Source organism: Budorcas taxicolor, chromosome 8 (genome assembly GCF_023091745.1).
Source record: "Budorcas taxicolor isolate Tak-1 chromosome 8, Takin1.1, whole genome shotgun sequence".
In the NCBI taxonomy this organism is placed as follows: Eukaryota; Metazoa; Chordata; class Mammalia; order Artiodactyla; family Bovidae; genus Budorcas; species Budorcas taxicolor.
Genome location: NC_068917.1, coordinates 87,637,947 through 87,656,094, shown reverse-complemented (window position 1 = coordinate 87,656,094; position 18,148 = coordinate 87,637,947). Strand labels below are relative to the sequence as shown.

The 18,148-nt window shown below is 56.5% G+C and overlaps 1 protein-coding gene across 3 annotated transcripts in view; it reads right to left on the bottom strand.

Annotated features, from left to right (window-relative positions):
• Positions 1 to 2,363: 2,363 nt before the first annotated feature.
• The window catches only part of PHF2 (PHD finger protein 2), a 90,497-nt gene continuing 74,712 nt past the window's right edge, over positions 2,364 to 18,148 (bottom strand). Inside the window, exons 13-23 of one of the 3 annotated variants that reach the window (XR_008199810.1) lie at positions 16,940 to 17,059; positions 16,380 to 16,498; positions 14,407 to 14,585; positions 14,190 to 14,260; positions 13,190 to 13,353; positions 8,663 to 8,937; positions 6,591 to 6,686; positions 5,964 to 6,073; positions 4,966 to 5,356; positions 3,796 to 4,339; positions 2,364 to 3,044 (exon numbers count right to left, since the gene is read on the bottom strand). Coding sequence is in view for 2 of the 3 variants with exons in the window: in XM_052644692.1 (XP_052500652.1) it covers positions 4,251 to 4,339; positions 4,966 to 5,356; positions 5,964 to 6,073; positions 6,591 to 6,686; positions 8,663 to 8,937; positions 13,190 to 13,353; positions 14,190 to 14,260; positions 14,407 to 14,585; positions 16,380 to 16,498; positions 16,940 to 17,059 (1,614 nt within the window). In the remaining variant the exon portion in view is untranslated. Of the gene's footprint in view, positions 4,340 to 4,965; positions 5,357 to 5,963; positions 6,074 to 6,590; positions 6,687 to 8,662; positions 8,938 to 13,189; positions 13,354 to 14,189; positions 14,261 to 14,406; positions 14,586 to 16,379; positions 16,499 to 16,939; positions 17,060 to 18,148 lie in introns of all 3 variants that reach the window. The other 2 variants (XM_052644692.1, XM_052644693.1) reach the window with 2 other exon arrangements.

The window sequence follows — 18,148 nt, the reverse complement described above, 5'->3', positions numbered from 1 at the left end:
GTATTGCCCCAAGGCACCACACGGGACCCTTTCCTGAGTTTGGGGACTGGCCCTGGGTCGGTTTAAGGCTCTGAGCATCTAGGCAGGACCATGCAAAGCAGACTGGGCTGTTGGTGGTGCTGAGCTCCCTCTCCACTTGCACAGTGGTAACATGCACCTGATGGGCACAAGGGGTAGAGAGGGATGGGGTAGGGGGCAGATGTCAGAAGGGGAAGGAGCCCTAGAAAGAGCGGGACCCTAGGGGGATAGGAGCCCGGGTGGAAAGAAATCCCCTTTTCCTCAGCCTATCCTGCAGCAGGCTGCTTGCTCACCTACAGGGGTTTCCCAGGGCCTGCCGCATCCCTACTGTGTGGACACCCTCCGCGGCTCTGAGCCAGCTGCTGCCCCACCTCCCACCATCTGATCACCCTGAGGTCTGGTCACCTGCCCTGAGGCCTTTGCTTGTGTTGCTGAAGACATTTTCATCTCATGGGCTGCTCCAGGGAACCTCCCAAACTCCCTTCTTTCACCTGGAGTATAAGACGACACCACGGGTGTCTCATCACTGACTCTCCCACAGCTAAAGGGAGCAGGTGACAGTGTGAGTCCCAGGTGAGGCAAAATTTCCCCTTGGCAAAATCGACCCTGATGAAGCCTCTGTCAGTTTCTCAACATGGAGCCTGGAACTCAACAGGTGCTCAGAAAAATGACTGTAAACTTCAGCTCCACTTTGTAAGTTGAGTTGAGGCAATTTGTTACTTATGCCATGTTCAATGCACAGGACACCAGCCACTCAAGAGTCTCAGGCAGAGCTAGCGCAGCCTGCAATAACAAACAGCTCCAGCATCTCAGAGGCTTAACGTGCAACCCTTTATGTTTCCTTTTGAGAAGTTTGTTGCTGGTCAGATGGCTCTCCAGGACCCTGCTGCCAGCATCCTGTGGCCCCCTGGAGCTGCGTTGATACGATGGTGGTGTTCCACTTACACGGCCAGCCACCTGTTGCCAGGAGGTTGAGAAATAATGATTGAGCAAGGGACGATCCCGGAGCACTCAAGTGTCATCCACGGAGGGCTTCAGTCTGAGCCTTAGTTTATCTGTCAAATGAGGGGTTGGGTCCGTGGAGCCAGGCAGGGAGCTTTCTCAGTGGCCTTGCATGGAGATGAGAAGACCCCTCAAGGGCCACAGTCAGCACCAAGCATGGAGCAACACAGGCCCTTTCTGCCCCTGCTACAGGCATACTGAGAAATGCACAGCCTGGGTCCACCTACAGTCATTCCTGGACATGTGGACTGCTGGGGTCACAGCAAGGGCCCAGAGCACAACCAGGCCAGGCTGCCCCAGGATGATATAGGCACAGCCCAGAACAGGGCCTAGGGCCAGGGAAGAGACTCTGGGCACCTTCTGAGAGCCCTCCCCAAGCCCAGGGCCCTAGGTCCCAGGTGGCCCTCTGAAGACACAATCCCCACAGCCATGCTGGGGGGTGGGGAGACCCAAGGAGCACCCAGATAACTCAGCCTCAAGGACTCCAACTCAGAGGCTGGACAGCCAGAGCCAGTCCTGGGGGCAGGATGCACAGAACAGCCCAGGGCTCAGCATGGTCCTTCGGTGGCTATGGGATGAGGGTGTGGGGGCCCCTGGGGGATCCACAGGGCAGAATCTGGCTGGATCTGGGCAAGGACAGGAGAGCTGCCAGACAGGGTGAGTGCCTAATCTGGGGGTATGCAGAGGCCCCAGTTGTGGGGTCCAGCAGAGCAGATTCAGGCTGTGCAACTGAACACTGCATCCCAGGGCCCAGCAAAGTCTGAGATGCCATGCAGCTGGGGCAGCCCCAGCGTGGGCCCAAAGTCTCCTCTGTGGTGGTCCCCTCTGGCTAGCTGCTCTTTCTCCCTAATCTTTGATCTTCACTGTGCATCTGTCAGGGTGGGATGGGGAGATCTGCTTTTGTTCATCTGTTGTAAATAACATCAGATTTAGACTGAAATCCTGCACACACTCTCGGGTGCCTGTCACTGGACTCGCTAAACTGCATGCCTGTGAACACTAAGACACTAAGACTGTACTACAGGTACCTGAGGATGCTTGGCGCTGGGGCTGATATTGCCAGGGTCTCAAAGCCTGCCCACTCTGACCAAGGGTCTCTTCTGCCTGCTCCTACAGGCTGGCTCAGGGTGCTGTAGCTTTGGGGTATAGGGAAGTACAATCCAAGGGCTTTCCAAGGGGAATGCTGGCAGCCAGGGCCTGGGCCTGGCCTGACTGCCCACCCTTAAACCCAGCCCACCACACTGGTCCACTCCTCTCCCCAGTGTCCAAGACCCCCACCATCTTCACTGCAGAGTGGACAACAGCGAACGAGGCAAAAACGACAAAGACATGGTTCTGTACAAAACCGGAAATATTTTTACTCTTTTAAAACTTTGATCTAAGTTACCTTAGACCTCATGGACTCGATACAAGAGTAATATGAATTGGGAAATAAAACACTTTAATAGCCACAATAAACTTTGTTAGAAATGTACATGTTGCCAAAATAATAATAATAAAATTAAAAAAATAAAAGAGAGGAAGAGAGAGAACAGCTTGATGGCCAGGTTAGATTATATAAATGTTCAACAAGGACAGGAAAGGAAACCTTCCAAACGCTGGGTCAGAATAGTCAGGGCCCCGTGAGGCTTGCCCCTTCCAGCCTCTGGGCCCCGGGGCTGTGTCTCCCCCCACAAACAGGATGAGCAAGTATGGCAAGGCCCACACAAAGCTGCCTCTCCTCATGGACAGAACACCCAGGGATGGGCATATAAACAAAGCTCATAAGAAATGTACAAATATAAAAAGCTACAAACATTAATAAATTACAGCATCACAAAACACAGAAACACTTCACAAGGTGCTAGTAAAGTAACTGTACCCCCACCCCCTTCGTCAACAAGAAGGAAAGAAAGAGCTGGTATTCAAGTTGAAGATTCCTCTCCAAATGTGTCTGAAATAGATCTTGTGTGTACGTATGCTTCTGTAAAGACAGATATAAGGCTGCACAGACATCACTTGTTTTTCAGGCAATACCTTAGTTCCTAAAAGAAAAAATAATAATAATAACCATAATAATACAAAGAAAGAAGGAAAAGCATCGGAAACCCAACTGTTCATCATACTCGGCAAAAAACTCGTATAAATGTTAATGAAGGACTCTATAGAAAGAAATTCCTAAAGATACTTTTACTCTTATAAAAAAGAAGTTATTTAAAAAGCTATTTACACGCTACATTCTATGAAAAATATGCTTCAGGAAATACATCTAAAATTAAAATACAGGATTGCCTGAGAAACAAATCCAGCCCCTCCATGTCGATGGGCAGACACGTGGTCCAGGAGCCACCCGTGCACTCGACACCAAACGTCAGCACGTGACAAGATAGAAGTGCCTGGCCCCCACGTCCTCGGGCCCCCCGGCCACCACCTGCCCCACCAGGCATATGGTGGAGTGCTTTGGCTGGGAAGTGCTTCTCGGAGTATAGATGGTCAGGCTGGATGAGGCCCACCCACGTGGCTTAGCCTGGGCCCCTGGGATGCCACACTGTGGCTGGGCCTGAGCCCTTCCCCGGGGACCCCATGATGGCTCCAGTTCGCCCCCACTGACACACTGACCCTGCTGCCAGCCCCAGCCGGCCCCAAGAAATGCCCCAGACATTCAGGGCACAATACCCACCATCCGGCCCACCACCCACTATCTGGAGAGCACAGAGACTCCTCTCCTAACCGGACCAAACACTCTCTGGACTTGTCTGAGAATCACTTGGGAAGAGAAGGGGGGCACATACACACCCCGATTTCTCCTCCTCTTCCTCTCTAGTGTTCTTTGCCTTTTTTTAAGCCTCTGGAGGCTACCAGTCTGTGGCCAGCTCAGACTCTGGGCCTGGTGAGCATTGGCTCACTCCTCCTTCCTTGAAGGACTCATGCTCCCAGCAGAGCTGCAGAGGCCCTGCAATCACACCCATGCTCGGGGATGCCTGGAGGCTGTCCTGAAACTGGAATGGTCCTCAAACGGGCGGGGCCATGTTTCGGGAACTGGTCACTCTAAGCAACTTGAGAAAGGACGTCTGTCCACATTGGCAAGCTCCGCCTGCTGAAGCAACAGATGCTCATGTGAGGGGGGTGTTTGCTGGGAGGAGGCCAGGCCCTCCCTGGGTGAGGCAGCAAGGCCACCCTCCTGGGGGCTGATGTTCTAGCGGGGCTCCGGGGGTCCTGAGTGGAGCAGAAGGATCCTGGCTTTCCAAACTTTAAAGGAGCAGTTTTCCATTCCGATGAATTTTCAAAATTTTCCCAAGCCTCTGTTTGGCAGTGGCCATGCCCTTTTTTGTACGTTTTCCTGGTGGAGGTGGAGACACAAAAAAGACAGGTAAGTGAGAGGGGCAGCATATGGGATGGGGGTCTGTAATCCCTCACTGAGCCCACATCCTTTCTGTAAGATGGGTGTGTGATGCGCAAGTACAGTGAGCTCTGCATCCCTCCGAAACCATCAATTGTCGACAAAATGCCCCACGCAGAGGCTATGTCGACAAGGGGCTGGGGCATGGTGTGTGCAGCAGGAACAGTCCAGGGATGGCATTAGGGCAACCTAGAGCTACACTCCCCATGCCCAAGGCTGGCTGGGGCTCACGGCCAGGGCGCAGTGGACCTGGGGTGACAGTGGGGATACCATAGGACCCAGCCAGCTGTTCCACCCCTAAATCACATGGAGGAGCCTGGGCCACCTCCCAGTGAACCCTCAGCAAACCATCAACCACACTCTGTCTCCAAAGGAATGGACCTAGCTCCAAGGTACCCAGAACCTCCCCCCAATCGAGCAACCCCCAGGCGAGCAACCAGAGGTCAGTCTTGAAAGGAGCCATTTCTCTCACACACTGACTGACGGCCTGGTCACAGAAACTCATGGCTGCAGGGACAGAGACCTGTGGACACTCATAGGCAACTCAGGGTCGCCAAGCAAGGTACCTTTGGCAGCGGTGTTGTTGGGGGATGATGAGGAGGGCCTCCTCTGCGTGAGGAAGACCCCAGGGGCCATGGGCTGAGAGGCACGGCCGGCTTGGGCCCCAGTGAAGGTGCCAGCTGCTGTGTACTCATGGTCGACCAGGCTGCTGCTGTGGGACTCTGGCGGGGGCTCAGGTGAGCTGCCCTCCTGTGAGGCCTGGCTGCTGGCCGTGCTGGTGGAGGCTGGGGTAGTGGAGGCTGGGGTGGTGGAGGCCGAGGTGGTGGAGGCCGAGGTGGTGGAGGCCGAGGTGGTGCTGGCCGAGGTGGTGCTGGCCGAGGCGGAGGCAGAGGGGGAGGTGGTGTTGGGAGCCAGCTTCCTTTTGGTGTTCTTTTTCTTTTTGCTTTTCTGCTCCTCCTTTGAACAAAGCATGCAGGCGTGTCACCCCACAGGGCTGGCCAGACCCCAGACCCTGGGGAGCAGCCTGCAACCTGGGAGCAGCCTGGTCTACTGTGGACAAGGCTTCTCCCATGGAGCTGAGCAAGTCAGCACTGCAGGAGCAGAAAGGGCTGGACCATGCCCAAGCCCACCTCCAACCACCATGAGCCCCCCAGAATAGTACTGGAGTCTGTGGAGGGACCACCAGGACCCACTCTGTGAGGCAGGCTGTCCTGGACATGGGGACATCCAGGATATGGCATCAGCACTCAGCTGTAGTGGACAGACCCTGCCCAATCTGAGCTCACCTACTGGTGGACATGTAGTATGGGTCCCTTCCCCATCTCCCTAATCCCCCATTCCCCACCACCCCACTGTGAGCTGCCATGGGACTTCTGACACCAGTTCCCAGCTTCTCTGCTTTCCACTAGCATGGACCTGGGAGCTTGAAGGAACCCAGGGGTCAGCAATACTCAAATGTCCCCAAGGCTCTGACAGCCCCAGCCTGGGTGATCCCCGTGCATGAAAGTGGGGGGAGCAAAGGCATCAGGGGGAGCCTAAGCCCAGGCAGGGTCACTCTCCTCACCTGCTGGGACAGTTTGGCTGCGGCAGCTGCCAGCCCAGTCTCAATGGAGGCCACTCTGGTCCCCTCGCGCACAGGCCTGTCTTGCCTTGGCACCGATGGGCCAACCCGTGCTGTAGGAAAGAAGGTCAGCCTGCCTCAAGTCACCACCCAGTGCCTGGGCACCCTTCTGGATATCCCAGCCCTGCCCTAATCTGTCCCTGAATCCCAGGGACAAGCCACATTTTGGGGAAGGTCAGCAAAAGCCCCAACCTTGTGTGGGGTTGGTTGCCCTACACCAGCAGGACGGGAGGGGTCAGGAAGGGAGTGTGTTAGGGGAACCAGACCCCACTCTGTTGGCTGCCATGATGGGGGCCAAGGGCAAACGGGACCCTCCCAGGGATGCTCGTCGAGGAGAGCCAAAGCAGAGGGCCCGCGCTCCACAGGGACACTGCCCTGCCCTACTGGCAGGAGCCGGGACACCTTTGAGTGTTTGCGAGAGCACTGGGCTGAGGTCCTGGGATTGAAGTGGAGCCTGTCAGGCTCCTGCAGGCAGCAGACACCCTGTCTGAGCCACGGAGCCAGTGGGTGTGCAACACGACTGCTGGCATTCCGTGTGGACAGACCTCCCCTCCCTGCCCCCAGCGCTACCTGTCGGGCTATAGGGGGCGTCATCCGAGCCTTTCCTCTTCTTGGATCGGGACTTGAAAACAGGACTGTCCTCATCCGACTCCAGGGAGGGGTAAACTAGAGGCGGAAAGAAGAGGAAGGACTGAGCTGCTGGTGTGGCCCCAGGAAGACGGGAGCTGCAGGCTGCTGGCAGACCCTGTGACCAGCATCCCCCGGGGCCGTCTTCAGGCTCCATAGTGCCAGCCCTCCCGGAGTGGTTGCCCCGTGCACAGGCACAGCTGGCCTCTGAAATTGTTCAGCCCAGGCACCCCTGGGGTCCACAGAGGCCAGACAAGCGGTTCCATCTGGCCCCCATGGCCACCCAACCAGCCATGCCTACCCCAGCCTGGCTGCCACACCCACTTGAATGCCCAATTCTCAAGACATCTCTTCTGTTGCTGTCAGAGAAGGGAATCTCTGATGTCCATGGAGCTAGCTGGCTCTGAAGGACCCCAGACTCTCCTCGACAAGTCTCTAGAGCAGGGAGACCCACACAGCAGTCCTGGGTGACTCACTGGGTGCCTCCTCCTATTATCAATAGGTTTAACCCCCAGGACCTGCCCCATGTCCCAAGGGTGCCCCCCAAATGGAGTTCACCCCACTGTCAGCCTGTCAGACCATGACAGCCCCCGCCAGTGAGGCCTGAAAGTGTCCACCAGAGAGGATACACCCAGCCTCACCGCAGGAGGGCTCTCCAGGACAGAGGTGTGGCCTCACACCATCAGGACTGCACTGAAGATAGGCCCTGCACCGTGGGGACAGCACACCCCCCGCCCTGAGAAGCACACCGCAGCCCGTGGGGACTGGGACATCCTGGGCAGTGGGCCAAGGCGTGGAGGTGGGTCCTTGTTCCAAATCTCCCAGGCGGCCAACAGCAACTCCTTCAGACCGTTTTGGAACCTGAAGCGCTGGGCCTGGAGGGGCTACGGTGTGAGGTGAGGGGCCCTGCCCCTGGGCAGAGGCCACAGCTATGGCCCAGCTGCCAACTTACTGCCCACCTCAGACTCAGCCACTCTGGGCCCTAGTTTCTCTGTTTACACAGGCACAAAATGGCTATGGTCTCAACGTGTCTATGAAATGGTATAGCCACGTGAAGGACAGTCAGGTAGAGTCTCAGAAGGTGTAGCGACCCAGCCAGACACCCCAGACGCAGGCCACACAAAACCCCCTGCAGCAGCCCTATTCACAACTGCCGAAAGGTGGAAGCCACCCAAGTGCCTGGGGATGGATGAAGGGATAAACAAATGTGGTGTGTCCACACAGTGGAATGTTGTCCAGCCAGTAAAAGGAACAAAGCTGACATGTGCTACAATGTGGATGAAGCCTGAAGAGTATGCTGAGGAGGACTTCCCTGGTGGTACAGAACCCATCTGCCGGTGCAGGGGACACAGGTTCAATCCCTGGGCCAGGAAGAGCTCACATGCTGTGGAGCAACACAGCCCGCGTGACACAACCAGCAAAGCCTGCACACACTAGAGCCCGCACACTGCAACTACCAAGCGTGCGTGCTGCAAGTACTGAGGCCTGTGTGCCTAGAGCCTGTGCTCCACAACAAGAGAAGCCACCACAGTGAGCAGTCAGTGTACCGCAAGGAAGGGTAGACCCCGCTCACCGCAACTAGAGGAAGCCCACGTGCACCAGTGAAGACCCAGCGCAGCCAAAAAAACGTGTAAATAAATGACTAATGTGTTACTATAAGTTAAAATAAAGAGTATGCTAATGAAAGAGGCCAAGCACCGAAGACCAAGCACTGTGCAATTCTGTTCGCATGACACGTCCAGATGAGGAAAATCCATGAGTTGGCATAAATCAGCGTAAAGCAGGGGAGGCATATTGACTCTTAATGGGCAGAGGGCAGGGTTTCCTTTGATGAAATGTTCTCCAATCGGGGGTGCTGACGGCAGCACACCCATCCCTCTGAATACACTAAGCACCGCTGAGTTGCATGCTTCGAAAGGGAAACGGCTAAGGTCTGTGAATTACATCCGCAAGAGGGTCTGGGGCCCGCCCCCAGCACCCAGGACAGGCACCTCTCCCTGCACAGCAGCGCTCACCATAGTCCGAGTCCTTGAAGCAGGCGTCCAGGTGGTCCTGCTCCTCCTCATAATCGTCCAGGTCCACACTGTTCTTGGCCGCCCTCTTCAGCAACCGCTTGCCAGCGCTCTTCCCACCAGCCCCGTTCTTCCGGGCGCCATGGGCAGCCAGCGAACTGCCCTTGGCCTGGCCAGCACCCCACGTGGTCTGCAGGCAGGAGTCGGAAGCCTGCAGGTTGGCCATGGACAGCATTCCCTGAATGGCTTCCTGTGTGCTGGGGGAGGCGGGGGGCTGGCTGGAGGCACAGAGAGACAGGCACTCAGCCCACGGCCCACACATCCTCCCACTCAGCAGCCAGCAGAGGGCGTGGGGGGAGGACAGGATCAGCTACCCGCTTCCTCTACCCTCTGCCCCCCACCCCCCAACATCAAAAGGAGGGCTGGAGGCCTTGGGACATAGAGGGGCATAGAGAAAAGAGGGAGGGGGAAGTGGAGGGAGTGGACAAGGGAGGGGCAGACAAAGGTGCTTCTGATCTCTCCCATCATGAGGTCAACAAGCAGATTCCCCTCAAGGACCCGGGCCACCTCTCCCTCCCTCTTCCATTCTCTGCGCACCCCTGCGCCCACCATGGGCCTCTGCACTAAGCCCCCGTCGTGGGTGCTTCCCCCACATCTCATCCAGCAACTGAGATGGGGCGGCTCAGCCCTCTCCCTCCCATGGCACTCGATCTCCCCAGGTGGCCCACACCATCTTTTCATGACTGCATCTGCACCCACACCCTCACCCTCACTCATCACCCCAGACATTTGTCCACCTGGGTCAGGAGAGCCCACCCCAGCCTCTGGGGAGCCTGGCCATACCTCTTATTGCTCCCTGGTTCCTGAGGAAGCAGGGCCTGGAATGGCGCACTGCTTGGCTCTCCTCCCTGGTCACAGACCCAGGAGGCCCAGGAGGCCCAGTAGTGGGCCTGTCTTGCATGTCTGACACTCAGGCCCCCTCTGGCTTGCCCCATGTGCCCCTGGGGGGTGGATATACCCACAGGGCTGCCAGAACACAAAAGCAGCACCACAAAGTGTACCCACAGAACCACACTGGTGGTTCTGCAGGTCCCCGCCCCCTCCCCCACTTCCAAGAAGTGTTTGAGGCATCTCTAGTAAGACATTAAAATGAGAAGAAATCCCTGCTCAGACATAAGGTTCCCAAGACTGAGGTTGGACGGTACAGGGAGATAGAGCTGGCCCCAGGAAGCACAGACACAGAGGGTGGTCCCCTGTGTTCCTGGGAGCCCACCGAGACAAGCTTGGACAAAAGTCATCCTGCGAGGGGTACTGCTGGGCTCCAGGCCAGGGACTCCGCCCTAAGCCAGGAGGCAGCGACGGACGGGCGCCTCTCTGGGCAGTCCTCCATGAATACCGCTTCCCCCAGCCCCGCCCAAGACGTACTGGACCGCAGTGTTTTGGGCTTTTGCTAGAAGCGGATGGATTATGGTTCCAAAGCCACAAACAGTGGGAAAAATCAAGTATGATCAGACCGCTGTGGAGAGTTAGGAGCCCTCCACCAGACCTTCCACCTGCCCCAGTGTCCTCCCAACCCCCACTGTCCCGTGCCACGAAGGCAGAGGGACACCCAGACCCAGTCAGGAGCACATGGCGTTTGGGAGCAGTAGTATCATTGCTATACCATCATCACTGATGCTTTCTGAGCAGGGACGGACCCCCCGCCCTGGCCAAGTATGAGAGCCAGCAAGAGCTGATAGATGGCCCCCCACGCTCTGTACCAGGCTCTCCAGTGCTCTGCAGATGAGGCCCTGAAGGTCTCAGGCATCCTCACCCAGCCTTATGGCCTGGACAAACGCCAGGCTTCCTGCAGGGATGGGAGGGTGGGGGCCAGGACACCCACTACGAGGGTCCTCCAGGAGCCAGCATGGAAGCCAGCCGCCTGCCTGTGCCATCTGGACGTCGTGGTCCCAGCCCAGCTCAGCTGCAACTGAGAGGGAGGGGCCTCGGAGCCCAGGGCTGCAGACTGGCCACGTGGGCCGGCGAATCAAGGAGCAAAGTCTAACCAGTGTGCATGGAAAATAATACCTTAATCCTCCAATTATCATACCAAAATCCTCTCCTTTCCCCCCGGCGGTAAACACTAAGCAAACCATCCACAAGAAATTAACATATTTTCCTCCATTTTCTTCAGCTGTTTTTTTCCAAAAAAGCAAATACTTAAAACAGAGCAAATGGACCATCAAACACTGACCTACACTCCAAATGGGGACTTGGGAAAGGAACTGCCTGCGGCAGCCAAGGAGGCCAGCCCCGGCAGGCACACGTGCACGTGTGCAGGCGTGTGTGAGCACACATGCGTGTACCTACAGATCAGTCCACAGTGCGTCCACAGACTGGCCACCCTCTCCCAACAGGCCATGCCCAGGCTCAGTCAGGAGCCCAAGCTGCAGGCCCTATGTCCCAGCTCTGGGCAGAGTTCTGGCACCAGCCTCATCTGTCCTCCGGTTTTGGGGGGAGCTCTCCATGGAGCTCAAAGGGGACCCAGGTGAGCGTCATTCAGTCACTGAGGTGCCAGCTAGCCAGAGCATTCCCAGAAGAGAGGCACCTTTGAAGAGGTGCGGGGCCAGCCCGGGCCCCAGCCCCTCCAGCAGAAAGGGGCTCAGAGCCAGGCTTCTCCTCCCAGCAAAGGGGTCTCAGGCCAGGGTCCCTCCTGCCACCACCGGGGCATCTCTGCAGTTGAGGGGCTTGGGTCTGTTTTATCTACAGAAACTACTTCATGCTGATCAGGAAATCTGTACCCCCCACAGCTCTGTAGAAGCCTCCAACCATACTCCACTCCCATGAGAGGAGGCACCTATGGCTATCTGTGAGCATAACACTACACAAAAAATGGTAACGTGTGAAAGAAAATACAACCATTTGATTTAGAAAGAACACTTTTCAATCAAGCCCTAATCCTCCTGCTGTGGCCCCACTGTCTGAGATGGGGCTGACATGTGCCTCCACTGGCTCAGGTAGCCCTCAGACCTCTCAATCCTGGTAGCACGGGCTGAAAGGCAAATCTGGAGGACCAAACAAACCCTGAGCAGACCAAGTAAGGCCTGCTGCCCTCAGGCCAAGTCACCCCTCCCGCCCCCCCAGCTGGAAGACACAGTCTAGTATGGCCAGCCTACCAGCCCTTCTTGGGCTCCATCATTAGCAAATGGAGATTCCAGTCCTGCCTCTGCTGCCTCCTAGCTGTGTGGCCTTGGGCAAGTCACCTAAGCTCTCTCAGCCTCAGTTTCCCCATCGATGCAGCAGGAATCTCCTGATGACTCAAGCACTAGGAGGGGAGCCAGCCCTCGCCATGGTAGCAGACACCTCCAGAATGGGGAGGCTGCAGGGGACACAGGCCCCCATCCCTTGGTTGTCTGTCTGTGGTACTTGTAGAAATTCCATGTGGGAAAAAAAAAAAAAAAGCCCCATGATGCTTAAAAGCAAGAGCCAATTGGGACCAAAAGGGAATTTAACTGGGACCATCCTGAAAAAGGGGCTTCCCTGGTGGCCCAGTGGTAAAGAATCCACCTACAAGGCAGGAGACTCGGGTTCAATCCCTGGGTTGGAAAGATCCCCTGGAGAAGGAAATGGCAAACCACTCCAGTATTCTTGCCTGGGAAATCCCAGGGACAGAGGAGCCTGGTGGGCTAGAGTCCATGGGGTCACAAAGAGTCAGGTATGATTAAGCAACTAAATAACAACAATCATGAGAAAAACAAGCCCCATGGCCTCCCATCCAATGCAAAACCCCAAGAGAATTAATCCATTTCTCTTAAATCAAAGGATTGAAACTGGGCAGGCCTAGGCAGGGAGGACCACCTGAGCTGAGTAGACACATGTCCTGGCCTGCCTGATCGCCTGGAAGCTCAGGGCCTCCAGGAAAGGGCTGCATGTACACCAGCAGTGAGTGGGCTCCTGAGGCCACACATGTGGACTCAAACAGGTCTCAAGGGTAGCCTGGCTTAGCTCCCACACACTCCCAGGTGGGGTGGGAGTCTGGGACCCTGACCAATCCAGCCCCTTCTCTGGGAGTGGGCTCTCACGTCCCAAGCTCTGAAGCCATCATCTCCCTGGCTGCAGATGATGGCTCTGCAGGGAAGCCAGCTTGGGGTCCCAGAGAGGCCCATGAATGCTCTTTACCCTGACACCAGGCACACACTGTGGAATTTTCTTAGGTCATTTTTATGGCATTTGGGAAATGACAAGGCAGAGACAGCTGGACATCCCAGTCTGGAAAAACCCTGATACGCTCCAGGTACCCAGCCTGGCCCTGAGTCTCCACAGGCACACAGATATGGTGGCCCCACAGACTCCTCACACAGGAGCTCTGCAACACGAAGGACCTACATAGCCAGCCCCCACTCACCTCCCTGGCCACCTGGCACCACCTCTGCCAGGCAGGGGTCCCACTCTGACTGTCCAGCCTCCAGGACGTGGGCTGATGGAGTCCTGTTTGGCACAACTCTGTGGAAGCAACCACTCCCCCCAGGTCCCTGAGGGCACTGGGCCTACCTGTTGGGGTTGTACTCGAGTGCGCCAACCTCCTCGCTGGCCTGAAGCAGGTCCAGGATGCCCGCAGCTGAACCCCCGCTGTCCTTCTTCACTTTGGCATTGCGGGCGGGCTTCGTGTCCGTGTCTATGTGCAGTGAGCCCTCATCAGAGGAGTCATCGCTCTGCTGTAGGGACAGAGCAGCCAGTCAGAAAAGGGCTGGGGGGTAGGGATGGGGACTGTTTCACTCCAGTGAGAAAAAGAGGTTTTTAAAGAGCTTGTCCTTGTGCTGAGCACCAGGAGGCCGACTGACCAGACACTCTGCAGAGCACGGGCGCCCGAGCTTTGTGCTGGGAGCCTGAAGCCCCAACTGCACCACTTTGCCAGATGAGCCCTGGTTTACAGAACCTTATGTGAGAGCCCCAGTATTGAGCACAGATACAAGAGGAGTTGCCATGGCTGGACAGGGATCAGGTGGGTGAACCTGCGCCTGAAGGACACCAGTTAACAGCCCCTGGCAGGTGGCTCCGCAGGGACACCCTGGGCTCTGCAGGTAGGGTATCACCCGTCTTCCTGGAACTTGGCTTCCTGGGAGATGGCCGCCACATCCTGGGCTGGACATGCACGGCCTTGGAGATTATCTAACTTAACCCCCATACCTCAGTGCAAGACCCAACCCCCAGCAGCTTGGCCTGCTACCCTCTGCACCACCATACTCAAACATCAACGAAACTCACGGAGCTGACTAAGGAGCGCAGCTCCAGAGGCCCCACGACTCAGACACCTGTAGACCTTCCGCAAGTCCCGACTTTGCTTTTGCCCCTTTGTGCAGGGCCCCAGGGCTCACAGTCCCACATCTGTAGCCCAGCCAGCTTCCCCAGGAAAACATCCCCCTCTGCACTCCACCCAGAAAGCTCAGTCAGAGATGTCCCCCCAAGGGGTAGGCGGGCCACTGCCTCAAGAACAGCCAGACACAGGAATGGCTGTCTCACTCTCTCCGTGTCCCAGAAGGCCATCGCTTACCTTGTAGAGCGCCGAGTCCAGCTTTGGCTTCGTAACGGGCGTGGGCAGCGGCTCCTTCTTGTCCAGTAAGACTGAAAGCAGAGCAGATGGGAGTCAATGGCAACTTCGTGGGGGCAGAGGGGGACCCTAGTCCAGCCACATCCAAAGCCCACTCCACATGCCCGGGATGGTCCCTACGGGGCTGGGCCTGGCCCCTCCCCATGTCCCCCCAACTCACAGGACAAGTCCCTCTTCGGAGCATTTTTCTTCCTCCTAATAGGGAATTCGTCAATCTTGAGCTCCCCATCATCCGACACATATTCATACTCATCCCGCACCGGCTGGGGCTTGTCCTCCTTGAAGTTCTGCAAGGCCCCGAACACCCCTGGGCCGGGCTGTGGCTTGAGGGCCTTGGAGCTGGGGTGGCAGAAAAGGGCCAGTCAGTGGGCATCTGCACAGCCTGGTCAGTGCCCCCAGCACTCCACCCCTCAACAGGCCTTGGAAGACCAACAGTAAGGGCTGGACCCCTCCCAACCCCACAGCCTCCTCTCCAATGCCATGACCCCAGCAAGGACAGCACACAACTCACGGGGTACATGCCCAGCCCTTTCTCGGGCTGTGTGAGGTTGTGCCCCTAACTGCTCCCCAATCCTAGCTGCTGGACGAGCGCTGGACCTCTGTCAGGCTGCTCTGGGGCCTGAGACAAGCTCAGAGTCAGACACAGCCAGTGCCAACTGGCCTGGGTTTTTTATTCACACAGTTATTATAGAAAAATAACTTCAGGGCTGAGGTGTAGGAACAACATGACAAATCTCCCTCCTGGGGCCACAGGGCTACTGCAAACGAGGAGAGTCCGATGCTCCAGCTGCTGCCCCTGGGGTCAGCTGAGGGCGCAAGTGCACACTCAGCAGGGGGGAACAGCCGGCAGGGCACAGGCGTCTGCAGTTCCCCATGCGTGCAGCTCTGATTCCCAACAGTGGAGACACCAAGGCAGTGAGCCCTGCTGGGTGCGGGCGGGAGTTACACCATGCAACACACACACACGGGCACACACACACCCCCATGTACACACATGGTTATAGCATCCAGTCTCCTTGTCTCCTTTCCATTTCTAAACTCTAGCACAGTCAGTCGGTCATACAGTTAATGCCATCAAAAGCTCCCCGGGACCCACCAGCTGAGCTTCAGAAAAACCAAGGACATGCCCAGGGCCATGAAGTCATGGCAACAGATCCAACCCATCTGCTTGCCAAGAGGCCTTGGCACACTGCCATGAGCTCTTAGGAAAAATAGGCGCACCTGTGCCGGGCTCTGCAAGCGCACCAGACACTGATAGCTCTGTCCCTCACCACCTGAAAATGGCCTTCTCCCATTTTGCAGGTGAGAAAACTCAGATCCACGGGCGTAAAGTGGCCCTGTTCCCACTGGGATGTGTCTACCTCCTGTTTGTTAGGCGCCCACGCTGTACTCTGGAGTTAGTATACAACTGTCAGACCAAGGCCAGCGAGGGGCTTCTCGGTGGGCAGAGGGTTCCTGGCCCACCCACCTCCCATCTGGCCAGCCCACCACACTGGTCAGCCGACCGAGATACCTTATACAGTCTGGGACCTAGACACACCAGCTCACACACACAGACCCACCCAGGCTGGGTGCCCCACCTCTCAGCTTAGGGCCATCTCCTCCAGGAAGCCCTCCTACCAATTCCCTTGGGCACCCATGGACTCCATAGAACCCCAGGCCCCACAAATCCTCCTTCCATGATCCCAATCACAGCCATAACTTCAGATGGATTTGAGAGTATTGGGCTCATACCAGCCTCTCCCCACTGGCCTCTGGACTCCTAGGCCAAGATCCTGACCCCTATGATGTCCTCTGTGACAGCCCAGGACAGCACTTGGATAATATCTGCCCAATCATACCCTCCCCTCCTTGCCGCACACACCACTGCTCCCTGCCTACCCACCTGAGCTCTTTGGTTTAGGAAGCAGGAAAGGGGTCAGCCTGGTGAGGCCCTCCTGAGGGGTGTGCCTGTCCTCTAGCTCAGGACAGAGGCTCATCTTCAGAGTCCTCCAGGCGAGTGTATGTGTGTGTATGAGGTGTGCACAAGCAGGGCATGTGTGTGTGTGATGTGGAGAGGGGATGCTCAGGGTATGCGTGTGCGACATGTGGCGCACGTACAACCAACCCCTCCTGGCACAAGCACTCACGTACCCAAGCAGTTTCTTGTTGGAGAAGGAGAAGGAGAACTTGGTGTCCTTGTTCCCTGACAGAGGAGACTTCTCCAACTTCTGCTCTTCCTCCATCTTCAGCAAGGAGTCGGGTTTGCTGTTCTGAAAAGCAAACCCAGGACCGTCCCTGAACCCCATACCATACCTGAACCCCATGCCAGTGGGCAGAGGCAGCAGGATAGGCCAGCCTCCTCCCTCTGACATGTTACCCGAGGACCCATGCTCACCACAGCCCCAGGTCCACAGGAACTGCCCTCAGATGCTGACCAGCTCCAGGGATTGCCAGCTCAAACCAGGGCAGGCCACAAAGGGCAACAGTGTCCATCCCCTTAGGCTAAGATGTGCCCACACCAATCCTCAGAAGGTGGCTCCAGGAGGCCACGTGTACACCCAGACACTCAAAGACCTTCACAGCACACACCCTGACATACCCTACACACCACCAAGCCCACACCTGCCTCACACACCGCCTTCTTTCACTAACACAGCCCTCCCTGAGGGCAGACTCACTCACCAGCACACCTGCACACACACACACCTCACCTTATACTTCCATTTGGCCTCTGACTTGCTCTTAGTTTGCTCTCGGATTTCCAACCGCTCCACATCATTCTGCGTGCTGATCACCTCCTTGTTGGGCACACTCAGGACATTCTTTGTGGCCTAGAAAATACTAGCCATGATCTAGTAGCACTCATGGGAGGGCAGCAGGGTCCATCAGGCTACAATACAAAGTCCCTACAGCACCGAGTCCCCACCTCCTGCTGGCCTACATACGTCAGTTCATCCATCCATCAATATATCCAACTACGAATCCAATCAGCCCACCCATCCAATTATCCGCTATCCACCTATGCACCCACCTACCATCCACTATCCACCTATCCACCCAACCACCTTCCACCCACCCACCCACCCATCCATCCCCTCACCCAACCAATTATCCACCACACACCTATCCACCACCCACCATCCACTATCCACCTACCCACCCACCCACCCACCCATCCAATTATCCACCATCCACCTATCTACCACTCACCATCCACTATCCACCTAGGCACCCACCCACCATCCACTATCCACCTATCCACCCACCCACCCACCCATCCACACCATCCAACCATCCACCCACCCATCCACCCATTCATTCACCAACCATTCACCCATCCACTCACCCACTCATAAATCATTCACCCATCCATTCATTCAATCACTCTTCCTCCTCCTACCCTTCCTTCCTCCCTCTCTTTTTCCATCCACCCATCCATCTATTAAATCATACATTCATCTACCCTCTTGCATTGAGAAAAGGAAAAACCATGTGCCCCACTTAAGCCCTGAAACATTGGGTAATGATGTCCCACTAGCAGGAAACCATTCAGTATGGCCTGCTTTCAGAGACCCACAGTTCCCAAAGTCCATACCCGTCCATAATGATGGGTCTTCAGGGCCAGGCCTGCTTCTCTTACTGCCACAGGGCTCAGGACCCCAAGGAAGCCTGGCCCCATCACCACCTCCATTCCTGCCTCCCCACTGCCCTCCACTGGGTGCCTCACCCACCTTTAGGTTTCAGTCAATGTCTGGGCCCCAGGGAAGACTCAGCAGGTTTGTTCCCCGAGGTGACCCTTGATGGTACCACCTGACCCAGGACAAACTCCACTGCCTTTATCATGAGGGTCTCTCCCCAGTTGCCCACTACACCAAGCTTGCTGGGGCAGAGCCCAGCTGCCCTGGGTCTCCACCACAAGG